This window comes from Monodon monoceros, unplaced genomic scaffold (assembly GCF_005190385.1).
Source record: "Monodon monoceros isolate NGI ecotype Baffin Bay Population unplaced genomic scaffold, NGI_Narwhal_1 Super_Scaffold_19, whole genome shotgun sequence".
NCBI lineage: Eukaryota > Metazoa > Chordata > Mammalia > Artiodactyla > Monodontidae > Monodon > Monodon monoceros.
In genome coordinates, this window is record NW_021703775.1 from 7,020,294 (window position 1) to 7,039,820 (window position 19,527).

Below are 19,527 nucleotides of genomic sequence, written 5' to 3' on the forward strand. Positions count from 1 at the left end.
ATGGGGCTATTTCTAAGTCCTCTATTCTGCTCTATTGATTTATGTCTTTCCCTCTGACACTAATCAACTGTCATGATTAAGGTAGCTATACAAAAAGTCTTGAAATCAGAGTGATTGCTTTTATTCTTCATTATCAGAATTGTTTTATTATTAATTCCTTCAAACTTTTCAAATAAATTTTGGAATATTCTTGTGTGAATTTACAAAAAGAATCTTGCTGTAATTTTTATTTAATTTTATTATTTTTTTAATTTTTGGCTGTGTTGGGTCTTTGTTGCTGTGCACGGGCTTTCTCTAGTTGTGGTGAGTGGGGGCTACTCTTCGTTGTGGTCCATGGGCTTCTCATTGCCGTGGCTTCTCTTGCTGCAGAGCACGGGCTCTAGGTGTGTGGGCTTCAGTAGTTGCGGCACGCGGGCTCAGCAGCTGTGGCACACAGGCTTAGCTGCTCCGCGGCATGTGGGAACTTCCCGGACCAGGGCTCAAACCCATGTCCCCTGCATTGGCAGGCGGATTCTTAACCACTGCGCAACCAGGGAAGTCCGTCTTGCTGTAATTTTAATAGTAACTGCATTAACTGTATGTGAATTTAAAGAAAACCAACATCTTTATTATGCTGAGTTTTCCAATTCATGAACACCATATTTCTCCATTTATTTAGATCTTCTTTGATTTCTTTCATCAGTGTTTTGCGATTTTCACAAAATTCGTATTTAATTTTTAAAGTAATCTGAAATGGTATTTTTAATTTGCTTCTACATACTCATTTCTAATATACAAAATGTGACTGAATTTTTTATGTTGATCTGGTATACTGCAACCTTGTTGAACCCACTTATTAGTTCTTTGCACTAAGCAAGGAGTTATGATTTGAAATCAAAAGTACAACCCACCCCCCCAAAAAAACTAGACTTCATCAAAATTTAGAATATTTGCTGTGCAAAAGACCATATGAAGGGAATTAAAAAAAACAAGCCACAAAGTGGAAGAAAATATCTGCAAACTACATATCTGAAAAAAAAAAACTAGTATCTAGACTATGTAAAGAACTCTCAAAACACATCAGTAAAAACCCAAACAATCCAATTAGAAAATGGACAAAAGGCATGAAAAGACATTTCACTAAAGAGTATTTACAGATGGCAAATAAAGGATGTTCCACATCAATAGGCATTTGGAAAATGCAAATTAAAATCACAATGGGATATCACTACACCATCAGAATGTCCTCTCCCCAAACAACAGTGATAATAACCAGTGTTTGCTGAAGATGAAGAGGACCTGGATCACGCACACATTGCTAGTGAAAATGTAAGCTGGTACAGCCACTCTGGAAAACAGTCTATCATTTTCCTGGAAAACTAAAAAGGTACTTACCATATGACCCAGCAATTGCACTCATGCACATTTATCCCACGGTAACAAAAAATTTATCTCATGCAGAAACTTGTAGACAAATGCTTGTAGCAGCTTCATTTGCAACAGCCAAAAACTGGAAACAACCCACATGTCCTTCACAATGGGTGAATGGTTAAATAAACTGTGGTTCATCCCCATTCCATGGAATACTATTCAGCAATAAAATGGAATGAACTATTGATACATGCAACAACTTGGACGGATCGCAAGAAAATCAGACTGACTGGAAAGAAGCCAATTCCCAGAGGTTATATACATATATGATTCCACTTATAAAATTTTTTATTTTCAGAAATTCACGTAAGTACAGAAAAGATTCATGGTTACTAGGGTTTAGTGAGAGGAGGTGCATAGAAAGAAGATGATTATGGTCACAAATGAACAACATGAGAGATCCTTGTAATGATGGTCTGTATTTTGACTGTGGTAGTGAATATACAAATCTGCACATGTGATAATACTGTATAACACTAAACACAAACATACACGTGTGCTAGTGCAAGTGAAACTGGGAAAATCTGAATATGATCAGTGAACTATATCGGTGTCAATATCCAAGTTGTGATACTGTACAGTTTTACAAGATGTTATCATTAGAGGAAACCAAGTAAAAGACACAGGAATCCCTCTGTATTAATTCTTACAACTGCGTGTGAATCTATAATAATCTTAAAAGGTTAATTAACAAAACTGAACACTGTTTAAAGGAGAAGGCAAACCTCAAACTGAGAAAAAAATTTTTGCAATACATATATCTGATGAAAGATTTGTCTATAATATATAAAAAAATTCCTATGACCCAACATTAAAGAACACAATTTTTAAATGGGCAAATGATTTCAACACTTAACCAAATGAGATACAGTGATGGGAAATAAACACATGACAAGATGGTCAGTAACACTAGCTAATAAGGAAATGTAAACAAAATCACAATGAGATGCCACTACACAGCCACCAGAATGACTAAAATGAAGGGCTGATAATATTAAGTGTTGAGAGAGGATGTGGAGCAACTGGAACACACCTCAAGAGGGAATGCAAAACTGGCACAGCCACTTTGGAAAAGACAGTTTGGCAGTTTCTTCAAGTTAAACATACACACTTACCATATGACCCAGCAATCCCACTCCCAGGTATTTACCTAAGAGAAACGAAAACATATGTCCACACAAAGACTTGTACTCAAATGTTCACAGCAGCTTTATTCATAATCACAAGAAGCTGGGAAAAAAACCCTAAATATCCAACTACCAGATAATTCATAAACAAATTGTCATCTACCCACACAAAAGGATATTACTCAATGATAAAAGTAAAGAATGTTACACACACCAACATGGATGAATCTCAAAAGAGATTATTTTACGTGACACCCAGCCAGCCAATAAAGGCTACATTCTCTATGATTCTAGTTATAGGAATTTTTAGAAAAGTGAAAACTACAGTGAGCCCCCACACACAAAACACAAAAGCTACAGGGATTTTTGGCCAGAAAGGACTGCCTACAAAGGGTCATGAGGGAACTTTTTGGGCTAATGGAAATATTCAGTATGATGATTGTGGTGAAAGAAGCACAACTGTATAATTTATCAAAGTTTATTAACTCCACACTTTAACTTTGTGTATTTTATGTCAATTACACCTCAAAGAAGAGAATTTAAATTTCTAGGGATACTATAAAAACGGATGAGAAGTTGCAGAATGGATTTATCAGTTTACTGAAAACAGTTAAGGTTAAAATTACATATACCTAATATAAGTCATTTTACCCATTTTTATAAGTTAGGAAAATAAGAATCAACATATAATATTTTTATAACACCTTAATTTCTATTAACACACGTAATATGTAACTAAAATGACATTACTGTGAAGGAATCTTTTAAAAACATGGTATTTCTTTATTAATTGTATGTAAAAGGCATGTAATCAACTTTGGTGCTTGGCTTTTTGGAATAATCAAAAATCATACATAAAAATAAAAAATGAGACACTTCACTTTGAGATCAATACACTAAAAGCCTTTTAAATACACATAATATAACAAAAAAAAGTTCACTGTAAAGAAGAAAAATTAATTTGTTTGCAAATCTCCTCTCAACTCCGAACTGACAAATTTCATTTATTAATGACAGACATTTTCCACTAAAAAGTTGTCTGATTTAAGTTCTACAAGAACATAGGAAATCCAACCCTTTCCCAAATTATTCCACAATTCAAAATCTCCAAGCTTCCTAGGATTCTCTCCTACCAACCCCTCTTCTCCAATGTCTCTTTATTTTTACCCTCTGAGGAGGTCTTACATCCTGGCTCAAAATTTCTCTGACACTGAGAGGTGGGGGTCTATGCCCCTCCCCTTTAATATGAGACTGTGTGACTGTTTACTCAACAGAATATGGCAGAAATGATATTACAGTTTCTAAGCCCAGGCCTTGTACTTCCAGGCTCTTGAGACATTCACTGCCAAGCTAATGAGGATGTCCAGGCCACATAAGAAAGGCCAAGGATAGGTGTTCCAGCTGACGTGCCAACCAACAGCGACTATCAACCACCAGAAGTGAGTGATGTGCAAGTGAGGCAGCCTTTAAGATGACTCCATCACAGTCATCATTTACCTGCAACCACATGGAGACCTCCAAGCAAGACCAATCTGAGCTCAGTCAACCCTCAGAACCAAGAGAGACGATGATTTTTGTTGTTTTAAAGAACTAAGTTTGGGATGACCTGTTATGATACAATAACTGAAGCACTCACATATTTCTTTCTGTTCCTAATGGATACCAGGGCCTACAGAAGTAGAAACCACACCAGTCCTTCTTCTCTCCCCACCCCCAACTTAACCAAAAAAAAACAAAAAAATTGTTCGTAATCTATAAGTACTGAGGGAAGACACGGTGATATCCAACACTTTGCACTTTACTTTGGTTTCTGCTCCTCCCCTGAAACAGGCTCAATAAGAACAAACAAGAGGAAAAACATAAGGAGGAATCCCATTCTTTACTCCTAACTCTATCCCAGCAGTGCCAGTAGCAATAAAGGAAACAGGGAAATCTAGTCCTGCCTTCTCCATAAGATGCCTTTTGGCATCTCTTTTCCTCCAACCTCCATCTCTTCTTACCCAGCACTCCTTGACAACAGTTACATATACAAACAGGAAAAACAAGACGAAAAAGGGAAAAGCCCAGCAGTCATTGCTCCTCACTAGCTCTCACCATTTGCACCACAGAACCCAACAGTTCTCACTCCCCACTCCCTCAATGGAGTTCTATCTTAAGCACCACAACCCATTAATAAATTCAGAGGTACCCAATCATGTCTTTAAAAAAAAAAAAAAAAAGCCCTCCGAGCTTAAAATTTCCTTATGAACTGGGTCTTGACGTCTTTAAAAGGCATGTGAAACCATACTGCACTGTACAATGCAAGCAAACAGAATGTATCTTATTACCTTCCACAAAATTCAGCCTAATTCTCCACTTTCTAAATACCTCATAGTTGAAGCGGTAAGAATACAAAAGCAAGTATAAGTGTCATCTTGTAGACCTCCAAATATACATAATCTAAGTTCACACATTTTTATGGATTCCAATGTGTTTAACTATAAAATCAGTTCAGGGCAGCTTTGTCAAACCAGAACGAGTACCCTCAAAGGGGGCAGGTGAGATGGGTTAGGAGGGGGAAACGCAGGGTTGTGGGTAATTTCAGAAGGCTGAAAATTCTCCCCAGTAACTTTTATCTGTTTAATTTGTTTTAATTTTAATATGATAATAAAGATTTAAGATGAACGTTCCATGAATCATATGGATAGAAACTTCATCACAGTTCACTGTCACAGAATATCAACCAAAGCTTTTGTTTACAAACCTCCACTAAGTTGTTTCACATTGACGAAAAAGAGCAGAAGCAGACTTAATATGTAAATTAAACATTTTAGCCAAGAGAAGGTGCTATAAAACAAAGGTGAAAATCATTAGTTCATACTGAAAAAGATTAGAAAAATTGAGTTCTTACTAGTATATGCATGCTGAACTCAAAAGAAGTCCATTATAGGAGGCAATACTTTCACAATAAAATAATGATTTAGATCCTGCTACTCAAAAGAATAATTCCAAGATAAGCAGCATTAGTATCACATCATTAGAAATGCAAAATCTTAGGTCCCATCCAAGACTTACTACATCAAAATCCCCATTTCAACAAGACCCACAGGTGAATCACATGCACATTAAAATATGAGAAGCACTGGTTTAGAATCAACAAAACACTATCATTCACATCAATACTGCAAATTTGAACTTCAAAAATTTTTATATTTGTTACTGTTTGATATAAGTGTATTTAGGGTTTCATAACTGCCTAAGAGGTAAGTTTAGACTTAGTTTGGGGCCTGAAGATATATATATAAGCAATATTAATAATTTAAGTCAACATTCTCAATTAACACCTTAAGGACACAAGTTATGTTCTAAATTAATTGATTAAACTGAGCACTTCTGGCACTCACAGATAGTGAACTCATAATCTTTGTATTCCGTAAAAGTAACTCTGGTCCTTAATCATTGTTAAAGGATTCTTCCCACCTAATTTCCTTTTGTAACACCTGGCATAACCAAACAAATATTAATAAAATTTTGATGCAGGTAACCACTCTCAGGAGAGGGTACTTCTCACTTGCTGAATATCATCATCATTAGAATGGTCTGGCTGCACCTGTGTGCAGGCACTAGCTAAGCAACTGAAGATCTTGGATACTCTTCATCATCAACCCTTGCTTCTCAAGAGACAGAAACATACAGCACACTCCCATTCCTTCCAATCTGGCTTGCTCTCCTGATGGCAGATTTAATTACAAAGGGATCTGGAAGACATACGTAATAACTTTAGGAGGCAAATTTGAAATCTCAAGGGTAGCACTCCCATACTTAACCTAAACTTCACATTCTCCCTTCATCTCCTCACTGTATTATCTGTGCATATGCCTATTTGCTATATTAAAACATAAGCTCCTTTGAGAACAGAAAACTCCTTTTTGTGTGCTCAATTCACCTCCCATTTTAAAAAATAAATTTATTTATTTTTGGCTGCACTGGGCCCTCGTTGCTGCATATGGGATTTCTCTAGTTATGGTGAGCGGGGTGGGGGTGGGGGGGCTACTCCTCACTGCAGTGCGCAGGCTTCTTATTGCAGTGGCCTCTCCCGCTGTGGAGCATGAGCTCTAGGCCTCAGTAGTCATGGCACACAGGCTCAGTAGTTACGGCACACGGGCCCAGTCGCTCCACAGCATATGGGATCTTCCCAGACCAGGGCTTGAACCCGTGTCCCCTACACTGGCAGGCAGATTCCCAACGACTGCGCCATCAGGGAAGTTCCCACCTCCCTACCTTTTACAACTAGCAACCAGCAGGGAATGTACCACATTCTTAACAGGCACTATTAAAGAAAAGGCCCTATTTTAGAATGGCAATCACAATTTTCATACAATTAGAAAGGCTCACCAGTTTCATCACTGAGGCTTAATAAAAATCTCATCTACCACCATAACAATTACTATATTTTGATCGTAGTAAAACTTCCAAATCGAATTTTCTGAAATAATAAATTCAAACACCAGTTTAAAAATCCCACTGAGAGAAAACTACATTTACCTAACACAGACAAGGATCCTTTGTATGTGAATTTTCCAAATGAATGGAAACGTACCATTCTTTAAAATTTATATTTAAAATGTAAATCTTTCTTATAATTGATTATGTAACCCCCTGAAATATTTACAAACGTCTGGGGTTGTTTCAATACAATGGGGAGAGGGAAGACGAGAGTGGGTAGGATGCAGATGAAACAAGGTTATCTGTGAATCAGTAATATCTGAAACTGGGTGATGGACAGGTGTGTTCATTAAACTATTCTACTTCTATATACGTTTGAAATTTTTTATTTAAGAAAATTTACACTATAATAACCAAAACAATGTGGTACTGGTATAAGGATAAACATAAACATCAAAAGAATAAAACTGTCCAGAAATAAATCCATTCATCCATGGCCAACTGATTTGACAGTGGTGCCAAAACCAATCAATAGGGGAAGAAATAGTCTCTTCAACAAATGGTGCTGGGACTATATCTCCACACGTAAAAGAATAAAGTTTTGGACCCCTACCCCACACTACCTACAAAAATTAACTCAAAATGGGTTATAACCTAAATGTTAGAGCTAAAACAATAAAACTCTTAAGAAGAAAACATAGGTGAATCTTCACACCCTGGCATGACTTAATAGTAGATTTTTAGATACAATACCCAAAGCACAAGCAACAATAACAAAAATTAGGTCAGCTGGATTGTATCAAAATTTAAAAACTCTTGTAAAAATGATACTATGTCAAGACAGTGAAAAGACAACCCACATAATGGGAGAAAATATTTACAAATCATGTACCTTATAAGGATCAAGTATCCTGAATATATAAAGAACTCTTAAAACTCAAGCTAAACAAGCTAATTTAAAAATGAGTAAAGGACTTGCACAGACATTTGTCCAAATATATACAAATGACCAATGAACACATAGAAAGCGTAACCAGGGAAATGCCAATCACAATGACAATGAGACACCACTTCACAATCACTAGGATGGCTATTAATGGAAAAAAAAAAAAAGGAACAGAATTGTTGGCAAAGATATGAAGAAATCAGAACCCTTGTACATTCTGGTGGTGCTGTAAAATGGTGCAGCTGCTGTAGAAAAGTTTGGTGGTTCCTCAAAAAGTTAAACATAGGATGATCTACCACTTCCACTCCTATACTATACTCAAAAGAACTGAAAACTGGTACTCAAACATCTAGACACAAATGTTCATAGCAGCACTTTTCACAATAGCCAAAAGGTGGAAACAACTGAAACATCCATCATCAGATGAATGGATAAACATTATGTGGTATATATACACAGTGGAGTATTATTCAGCCATAAAAACAAAATGAAGTACTGATATATTCTGCACATAGATGAACCTCGAAAACATGCAAAATGAAAGAACCCACACACAAAAGGTTATACATGGTATGATTCCATTTATATGAAATATCCAGAATAGGTAAATCAAAAGACAGTATATTAGTGGTTGCTAAGGGCTCAGAGGAGGACAGAAAGGGAAAGTAACTGCTTAATGGATATAGGAACTCCTTTGGGGGTGATGAAAATGTTTTGAAACTAGACAGAGAAGACTGAACAACACCGAGAATGTACTAAATCTCACAGAATTGTACATTTAAAATGGTTACTTTTATGTTATATGAATTTAACCTCAAAAAAATTTCACAAGGGCTTCCCTGGTGGCGCAGTGGTTGGGAGTCCGCCTGCCGATGCAGGGGACGCGGGTTCGTGTCCCGGTCCAGGAGGATCCCACACGCCGCGGAGCAGCTGGGCCCGTGGGCCATGGCCTCTGAGCCTGCGCGTCCAGAGCCTGTGCTCCGCAGCGGGAGAGGCCACAGCGGTGAGAGGCCCGCGTACCACACACAAAAAAAAATTTCACAAAACTGATTACGTGTTTCATACCAACCTGAATGGGAGTAAACTAATATAATTTAGCACTTCAGTCATCATTCAGGAGTGACAAGTTTGTAGGCCTGCAAAAGAATTTTGCTCTTAAACCAAACAACACAATGACAACGGCTACTCACAAGTCTCTCTAATAACTCCCCTCCATTCTAATTACCAATAGGCTGAGATAACCAAGTTGTGAAAATTCTAAGTTCAGAGTGAGAATGTGAAAAGAAGACTTACACAGAAAAAAAAAAAAAAAAAAGAATAACTCTAGCAGATACCTATAATGAAAGTGTGACTTTTAAACACTGTGAGCTACACCACAATGAAATGCAGGGTGAACCTCCTCTGCAACCTGGTTTGAAAAGCCATTGTGGAGTTGGAAATCTGAAATATGAACTGGATATTAAATATAAGAGAATTTGTGTTAATTGCACTAGGTGGGATAAGGGTATTATGGTTACATAAGGAAACATTTAGAGAGAAAATGTCAAGGTGTCTATAAAATAAAATACATAAAGCAAAAATGAGGACAAAATACTGGTAATGATTAAATCTAGGTGATGAGTATATAAGAGTTCATTATACTATTCCTTCAACTTTTCTGTGTGCTTGAAATTTTTATAATAAAGAGTTAAAATTTTAAACTTTAATCCCAACATTTCATTTTTTAAGACTTATTAGCTACTAACATGTCTGAAAGAGAAAATCACTTCTCTTAAATTCTTAAGAGAACAATGGATAATCCAGTAAGTATGTGTCTTTTTTCCCCCCAGGTTCATTCCTGACAAGTAATGCCTTTAAGTGACATCCAACCTTAAGTAAAAGGTCACTGACCTGAAGTGGGGGATTATAAAACAAAATACCAGACAATAGTACTACTGTCCTTGTACTGTTTTACAGGACTTTAAATATTGACTTTGTAAATGCAAGGTAAAATTTTAAGTCAAACCACTTAAAAAAAAAATAGAAACAGCATGTATAAACTCTAACCCAAGATAAGAAGGGGGAAAAATAGAAACAAAGCATTGCAGAATTGGCACAAATAAAAAACAAACCAGGATGGCTGAAATAAGATCAAATATATCATTAATCACAAGCAATGCGTAAGTAACTTTAAACTCTTAAAGGTGTTATCAAATTGATTTAGTAAGAATTCAATTTTATACAGTTTATCCAAAGACCTCAAACAAGTACATAGAAAGGTTAAAAGTTTAAAAAAAAAAAATTAAATCCTCAACAAAACACTAACAAACCAAATCCAAGAACATATAACAAGGATTGCACACCATGACCAACTGGGATATATCCCAGGATTGCAAAGTTGGTTCAACATATGAAAATTAATTAATGTAATCCACCATATATAAATAGTATAAGACACAAAAACCACATAATCATCTCACAGATGAAGAGACAGCAATGTAACAAAATCCAACACCCATTCACGGGGCGGGGGGCGGGGGGCGGGGGGGGGGGGGACACACCTAACACAATGCGAAAAACTGAAAGCTTCGCCCCCATCCCATGATCAGAAACAAGAAAAGAATGTCCATTCTCCCCATTCAATACAACACTGTACAGCAGGATCTAGCCAGAGCTTAAGGTAAGATAAAGAAATAAAAACCATTTAGATTGGAAAAGAAGGAGAAAACTATCTGAACTTGCAGTGGCAGGACCATGTACATAGAAAATCCTAAGGAATCCACATACACAACAAAAAGAATTCAAGCTAATATATGAGTTCAGTAGGATTGCAGAACAGATCAATATATAAAAATCAACTGTATTTAAACTGTGTACTAGCAATAAACAATCTGAAAATGAAATTAAAAATAATTCCACTTATGATAGCATAAAAAAAATTAAATGCCTCAGAATAATTTTTTAGAAGAAGAATATTTTCTTCAACTGAAGAAAATAAAGTTTTACTGAAAATGAAATTAAAAAATAATTCCACTTATGATAGCATAAAAAAAATTAAATGCCTCAGAATAATTTTTTAAAAGAGTTGCAAATGTTGTACTCTGAGAACTACAAAAAATCATTGAAAGAAAACCTGAAACCTAAATAAGTGGAAAGACATTCCATGTTGATGGATCTCAAGGCATAACATTGGCAATACTCCCAAAATTAATCTACAGAAGAAATCCAATCTCAATCAAAATCCCAGCTGCCCCCCTCCCTTTTTTTTTTTGCAGTAATTGAGAGATTCTAATTGTAAAATCTGTATGGGAATGCAAGGAACCCAGAATAGCCAAAACAATCTCAAAAAAGAACAAAGAGAAATCACACTTCCCAATTTCAAAACTTAATACCAAAGCTGTAGTAATCAAGACAGTGTGATACTGCCATCAGGATAGACATACAGATCAATGGAACAGAACTGAGAGTCCAGAAATAAAATCCTACATATACGGTCAATTGATTTGATCAAGGAATTAGAGGAGTAATAGTCTTTTTTTTTTAAATGGTGCTGGGACGATTGAATATCCACACGCGAAGAATGAAGTTCGACCCCTACCTCACACAATATAAAAAAAATTAACCCCAAATGGCTCAAAGGTCTAAATGTAAGAATTAAAACTGTAAAACTAGAAGAAAAATAGTAAATCTTCATGACCTTAGATTTGGTGATGATTTCTTAGATCTGACACCAAAAGCACAAGCAGCCAAAGAAAAAAATAGATAAATCGGGCTTTTTAGAAACTTTTGTTCTACAAACGACACCACCAAGAAAGTGAAACAACAACCTCCTATGGGAGAAAATAATGACAGCCCAGAGAATGGGAGAAAATATTTGAAAATCATATCTGATAAAGGATTTGTATCTAGAGTATATAAAGAACTTATTCCTCAATAATAAAGAACTCAATTTTAAAATGGGCAAAGGATCTGAATAGACAGTTCTCCAAACAAGACATACAAATGTCCAATAAACACATGAAAAGATACTCAACATCTTAAGCCATCATGAAGTGCAGACCAACCAAAAGTCACAATAAGATACCACTTCACACCTACTAGAATGGCTATAATCAAAAAGTCAGATGATAACGAGTGTTGATGAGGATATAGAGAAACTGAAACTCTAACACACTGTTGGTTGGAATATAAAATGGAGCAGCAGCTTTGGCAGTTCCTGGAAAAAAAGTAAAACTACTTGGCAGTTCCTAAAAAAGTTTAACATAGAGTTACTCTACGACCCAGCAATTTCACTCCTAGGTATACACCCCAAAGAATTGAAAACACAAGTCCACACAAAAACTTATACACGGATTTTTTTAGCAGTATTATTCGTAACAGCCAAAAAGTGGAACAACCTTGAATCCGTTAACTGATGTATGGACGGGTAAATAAAATGTGGCACACCCATACAATGAATTCTTAGAACATGTGATTCTAGACTTAGAAAAAATTCCAACTACTACAGTATCATCAATCACATCTATTAGTTTCATCAGAGCTCAGTACCCGAAACCTAATGACACAAATTTAATTAATACAGTACTTATTGTATTTTCAGAGACTGTTTATATAAAGTTTACAGTAAGAAGGAAGTTTCAAAAACAGAAAAAGCAAACATTATTTTAAATCTCAATAGAAAGTATCTTTCTATCACCAAAGGGAGATTTGAAAACCAATGATTCTAAACAATGACTGCTACCTGGGTGAAAAGTAGGGATTCCTCTGAAAAAATATACCTGAAATTTTATATACCATGTCTGAAATGGGAAGGAATGAAACATTAAATCATCACTGTTTTCACTTTAAACAGACAGGCTATGAGACAGGCAGTTATTCAACTAAGGTTAAGTGAGAAAATTTTTTTAAAGAAATTCTGGCACTGATTGACCTATGGACAACGGCTGTCATTCTTCTATTCTCCCTCCTTTGTTAAACTGTTCCTCTTTAACAGTTGCTTCACCAGTAAAGATCCTTTGGGAAGTCTACATTTTGGAGTAGCAGGATTTCTTAAATCAGCTAGTGCAGCACAGTTTAAAAAAAAAACAAAACAAAACCGCAGGTTCTGAGGTCTGGTTTGGCTTAACAGCTGAGAGGCTCTAAGCCTCAAGCACATTATTATGCTAAATCTGTCTCCTCTTCTATATGTTATAAAGTAGTTCTTTTATCTTTATACCTTTCCCTTCCTCCAGATTCTCAAACTGGTTACAGCATAGTTATTTCTTCTACATTAAGTGTCTTCATTATTAAAATTATGTAAATACTGTGATTACTGCTAGATCAAGTAGTATACTGTGATTATTTCAATAGTTCAAAATACCTGATTTGAAATTTCTTAACAGTACATATTTGACACAAGGCATAAGTTAGAAAGGGAGGGGAAAAGGAGTCATTCGTGTGTCACTAACTAAAACATTTGAATGCTGCTGTAATGTCTTTAATTTTTCTCCCTGGTCTCCCCCTCTGTTATATATTATCACAAACTAATAACCAAATCGCAGTTAAGGCCTCATCCTTTAATAACAGCTACTTTTAATAATAAGAGAGAGTTAAGTTGGTCAGACCATCTTGAAAAAAAGTTTTCCTACATTAACACCAACCAAAACTATAAGACACCTAGGAATAAACCAAACAAGAAATATCCTAAAGGTTCAACTGAAGAAAATAAAGTTTTACTGATAATTAACCAAATAAAGAAGCATGTCATGTTACTAATTTGTTCATCACTACATTTCAGCACCTAGAACAACAGCTGGCACTTAACTGCTTAAACAGACAATATATTTCTTGAAGGGAATGATTCAATACCATAAAGATGTAAGTGTACCAAATAATCTAAAAACTTAACGGGACTCCCAATTAAAATCAGTCCCAACAGACTTTTAACAGACCTTGATAAACTCACCTATTACATAAAAAAATTAAAAAATCATAAGTGGGTAAAATATCAAGAGCATGAACATACCCACAAATGTCTTAAGTTGTCCTCTGAGTGCTTCTCAAACATTCTAAGCACCTGTTGGACAAACATGAATGGAAGTCAAAAGGCTTGGGAAATGTCTCACAAATGCCTAAATCTGGTTTAGGAACCCCTAAATAAACAGTTCTCAGAGTAGTTCCCCCCAACACAATTCAGAGGGTCTAAACTAATTCAAGGGGTCAAAACTATTTTCAACATAGTACTATGAGGCTAGTAGCCTTTTTTTCATTCTCATTTCCTCACAACTGTACAGTGGTGTTTTCCAGAGGCCACACGATCTGTGATATTGCTACAGGTTGAATCACAAGCAGACAAGAATCAAGCTATCTTCTACTAAGCCAGATAGTAAACGTTTACAAAATGTTTACCACCACTCTCTTCATAAATTTTTGAAAATGATTATTTAACAGTGTTATGTTAATGTGATGTTATTTTTACTTTTAAATCAATATATTTAAAGAACTTTTCAGTTTTAATTTGTAATATGGTAAGTACTGATTGACCTAACCCACATAAACAAAAGCCTTTTGGGTTCCTTAGTAATTTAGGAGTGTAAGGGGGTCCTAGGACCAAAAAGTTTGAGAACTGCTTTTCTAACCTAAGCAGACACTCAGTTCCTCAGTTAAACAATGCTTTGCCCAACGTATAGATCAACTGCCAGATTGGAATAAACTTAGAAGGCTAAGTAAAGCACAACTAGCGGGCAAGTAACATCAAAAGTAGCTACATCGGGATCCCCTGGTGGCGCAGTGGTTGAGAGTCTGCCTGCCGATGCAGGGGACACGTGTTCGTGCCCCAGTCCGGGAAGATCCCACATGCCACGGAGCGGCTGGGCCCGTGAGCCATGGCCGCTGAGCCTGCGCGTCCGGAGCCTGCGCTCCGCAGCGGGAGAGGCCACAACAGTGAGAGGCCCACATACCGCAAAAAAAAAAAAAAAAAAGTAGCTACATCAGCTCCCCAGAGATCACCAGTAGAGAAGGCAGAAGAGGTTTCTATGAGCTAACAAGTTTATCATCTGCTTTCTTATTCATGTATGGCAAACTAGGACTTCTTCCTGTCCTTCCACATATTGATTACCTAAAGCATAAATGTAGGAACATTAGGATTACCTAAAGCATAAATGAGAGGAACACTCTCAGATTATACATCTTTTTTTCTTTTTTGATCTAATGTATGCAGATAGTTTATTATTAATTCAAATATATTCAAATGAGAAATAAATTCCTTTGTTGAACTAGACTATTTGAACTATTTGCCACTTGGACTACTTCCTCTCTGGGATGCTTTAGAGTACCTGCTATGCTCACAGCTCCTCTAGACAGGTTCCTTAAGCAGATCACCATGCTTTCTATCCCAGGAGAGGGACCCGATACCCTGATCATACCTGGCTAGGATGAATATCTGACACCAGGACAAAAACCTAAAACGTAGGCAGCTGTCTCAGAGATAGCCAGAACTCCCCCAAAAGGAGGAATTTTGCCAAGAATAATAGGAGCATTATGTGTAGTTAAAAACAAAGAGCTACTATACTAGCTCACCACCAGCATAGAGAATCATAGCTGAAGATACCTGTACTCAATCCTGAAAGACCTCCTAATTCCTGAATGACATCCCCACCTTCATGTCTGACTGTGAGATAGGTGAAATAATGATCTTCCTTCCCTCTATATCCTTTGTGAGGGGGTATAGATGTATTAATCCCATTTATTAAGGTAACATACCACATTCCTTACAACCTGAAAAATGTAACTACCACACTTGGGGGATTAAAAAAAAGGATCAGAATGAAGAATTGGAGGCTAATTGTGAAAAACTAGATAATCAGGATCATTTTTTCTCTGCACACATCAACAAGAGAACATTCATCGTGTTATATAAATGGAAATGGTAAGATATTGCTACAACACACAAGATCCCATAAGATATGGTCCCATTATGTAAGCTGATTACTGGGAAGGTTATAGGAAGAAATGAAAATATTGGCCTTATATTTTGTCTATATGATCTGTGAATATTAAATCCTACCCCAGTCAACTGAAAAAGGCAGGAAAACTGAACACCTATCAAAGTCTCATTCTCAGAATTTCACAAGCTGAAACAAGATTCTAGAACTCAATGTTTAAACGAAGGTCAGTCACTGATAAAACATATGTAATCCGAATAAAATTACTCAGATTAGATAGTAAAATCTAAATTTAAATAAACACTGAGTGGCTAAAAATTTTAAATAACAATATAAGGATTAAAACACTCAAGTATTTTATGTTCTTTCCAAGAACTGAAAAGTGGCTCAAAGCCTTAACTTGATAGCTAATAAGCAGGTGCTCATTTCTCACCCAGTTCTTCCTGAGCAGAAACATGTCTGGCTTAGGACAGCTCAGAAGGGAAGGAGAGGTGGGAGGAGTCCACGAAGCATTAAAAAACAAACAAAAAAATTTGATATTGGCTTATGAGAAAGTGTGTTTTTCCATTACACTGCCACCATTTTTCCTTCAATACGAGACAAAAAGTAAACACTGCAGATTTAGTCGGAAAGGAAAAAAAACCCAGTAGCATTCCTTCTATACTATCAAACCAATCATTTAACAGGCTCTAGTGTTTGCAATTTAAACTTTATGTCATCCAGGAAAACTTTTATGAATTAGCAAAATACTTTCACTTTTCTCTAAAAATACACACACAAAAATAAATCTCTCCTCTGAATAGCTTTTTTGCAATGTGAAAGAGCTTGAAAAAGAACAACTGTAGCTAAAATAACATATAAAAATTTTTTAATCTAAAGAACAAACTTCTGTAATTCTGATCCAAACAAACCAATTGTAAAACACAAAACGAAAAAAAACCCCACAAAACATAATTTTAATTAGAATCAGTGAAATCAGAAAACTGACTAGACAATTGATAATATTTAAGAAATCACTGCTAGTATTCCTTAGGCTTAATGATGACATTGTGATTGTGTCTTATGTTGTGTTCCTGTGGTTGTTTTTTTCCCTCAAGTATTTATCTTTCAGATACACCTGAAAGATTTACACATGAAAGGATTTTGAGAGTTCTTTACCATATCCAGCAGAGATGAAACAGGGCCAGTCCTGTGACAACAATGGTCGAAGCTGGGTAACTGGTACAGGAAGCTTTATTACACTCATCTCTATTTCTTGTATAAGGTCGAAGAAAAAAAGTATCCTAGGCACCAAAACATCCTGTCAAAAGCATAGAAATTTCTCTCCCACTAAATCACCCCAGAATTCTGCTTCTTTCTTCTTATTTAACTGCTTTGATTAACAATAAGTTCTATTCTTGAAACCAATTAACTTCCTCCAATAGACCTGTAACTGAAATACAAGACTCACCTTGGTGTCTTTTTAACGCCATTCATCAGATAGGTGAAGGCCAGTGAGGACACAACCCAGGATTCCAACTCACAACTGGTAATCTGATTTTAACTTCAAGACCACATATCCGTTTTGAGTCAAAATGAACTATCACAGGTTGTTTTTGTCTTTTGAATTTCTCTTACTATCCCCAGTATTTGGACTAAGTTTGGTGAGTAGTACAGAAACGTGAAAAGTAACAAATGTTCACTCCCAGGAAGTAAAACCCTTTCAATGAAAAGGGGTAAAGAACTCAACCGAATATGACACCCAGAAATGTTCCAGTAATCTCGGGGTACGCAACTCTACATACACCCTTACGCTCCCTCGCCTCAGAAGTCTTTTAAATGGTTTAGAAAAGACCGACCCTGGTTGGTTTGTTTCATCTCCTCCTCCTTTCTTAGGGGAGGTGCTAGAGAGCAAAGAAATGACCAAAAGGCCGGAAGAAGGAACGCGAAAAGCATGGAGTCTGGACAATCAGCCCTTAAGTAATTGAAAGCTGTACCCAAATTAAATGAAGTTAAAGGGAGCTTGCTGCTACGGTCCTCCCGGTAACTCCAACGCACCTGAGCGGCTCAGAGGGTGGGAACACCTGGCTGGAGACAGAGCGGATCCCAACTCCCTCTCTCGCCAAGAATTCATAGGTACAAAGACATAAAAAGAACTCTTCCTGACCCCCAGCAAGAGTAGCGCCACGAAAACAACTCCCAACCTCCGGGCCACGCTGGCTGAGCCGCCCCTGGCCCCGCGAGGCCGCGAGCCCTGCCCCGCGGGGCCTCGAACCCCAAACGACTGCGCCGCTCCTCAGGCCGGACACCCCTTCTCCCGGGCCGGGCGAGGGGCGGCAAAGGGACAGAGTCTCGGCTGGGAACCCGCCCGCCGCTGAGGCCCTCCGCGCCCGCCCGGTACTGGGATCTCGGGCCCGCGCCACCCACTGTGGGCCCCGGCCAGTGCCCCGCGGGGCCGCTCTCGAGCCTCGACCCCGGTCCGCCGCGCGCCCACGGGACCCGCGCGCCCCCCTCAGCCGCGCCGGCCGCCGCCGTTGAAACCCCGACACTGGCTACCTGTCTTCGCTCTTGTTTTTCTGCTTCTTTCCCATCGTGTGTCAGCGGCGCTCGTAGCCCCAGCCCCTCTATTCGGTCTCTCACAGACCCACTGTCCCCCGGCCGACTTCGGTCTCCGCTCGGCTCCGTGCCCCACCGCGGTGCCGCCTGTCGCACCCGGCTCTCCACAGACCCGCGCACTGGGACAGGGCACATATGGTGTGAGCTCCGAGTGCGCAAGCGCATCGCCCCACCGCCTCGGCGTGTGGACGCAGGGCGCGGCTCATTGAGAGCTGCGCTTCGGGTAGAGCGTCTCCAGTTGACCCGCCCGCCAGGCAGGAGCCCGAGCGCCCCCTTTCCGCAAGCGTCAGCCGTGCACCGACGCCCGTGCGGTTTCCAGATTCTAGAACCCGGAGGTGGACAATGAGGCTGAAAATTCCACCGTCAGCCTTCTCCCTGTGGGGAACGCAGACTTGGGGAATCGGATCTCAGTTCAGGAGTGGACTTTCGGTTTCCCTTCCACCTTTAACCTCTGTCCCTTTGTACTCTCAGCTGCGTGAAGTTCAGTAAAGAACCACAATGAACCCCTGGTGAGCTGTCCAGGTGTTCCCAAGGGAGATAGAGAAATCCAGCACAACATGAGTCCATGACTTACCAAAAAAATAAATAAATAAACCAAACAAACCAGAAATCATAAAACAAGGACACACCCATTAATTCTGCAAAATAGATCATAATCTTTACATTCAAAGCGAGAGCAAGTTCTAAAAATGTGTGTCGGGGAAGTCGCGAGGGAACCTATTAGGGTTGTGAAAGTGTTCTATATCCGGATCTGGACGATGACACTACGAGTGTTAACTATGTAAAAACTATGGCGTATAAGTTATATTTCAACTTTTTTTTTTAAGGGGGAAACGTTCAATAAACAGAATGGGAACGAAATTGGAGTTTCACTCCTGAGGAAGACAGTAGCTATTTCATTTCTGATGTAACATTATGTCAGAGCCTAAGAACGTCAACTCCAGGCTGAGCACTAAGAAACTACAAACTCCAGCATACATCGCTTCCTCGCTCTCTGGGCTGTTTACTCGGAGGGAGGGAGAGGTTGGGCCACCTCGGTTCCGGGCGGTGGGGCGGAGAAGGGTGGGGGAGGGGCGCACGCGCAGACGCGCTCACCGCACGCACGTCCCCTCCCTTCCCCCCC

At 38.3% G+C, this 19,527-nt stretch overlaps 1 protein-coding gene across 5 annotated transcripts in view; it reads right to left on the reverse strand.

The window, feature by feature from the left end:
- Positions 1-19,527, reverse strand: part of EIF5B (eukaryotic translation initiation factor 5B) — a 136,656-nt gene that overhangs the window by 48,435 nt on the left and 68,694 nt on the right. For 2 of the 5 annotated variants that reach the window (XM_029232760.1, XM_029232759.1), the window contains exons 1-2: positions 18,345-18,569; positions 2,526-2,560 (exon numbers count right to left, since the gene is read on the reverse strand). In XM_029232760.1, the coding sequence (XP_029088593.1) occupies positions 2,526-2,560; positions 18,345-18,569 (260 nt within the window). Of the gene's footprint in view, positions 1-2,525; positions 2,561-18,344; positions 18,570-19,527 lie in introns of those variants that run through there. The other 3 variants (XM_029232764.1, XM_029232762.1, XM_029232765.1) reach the window with 3 other exon arrangements.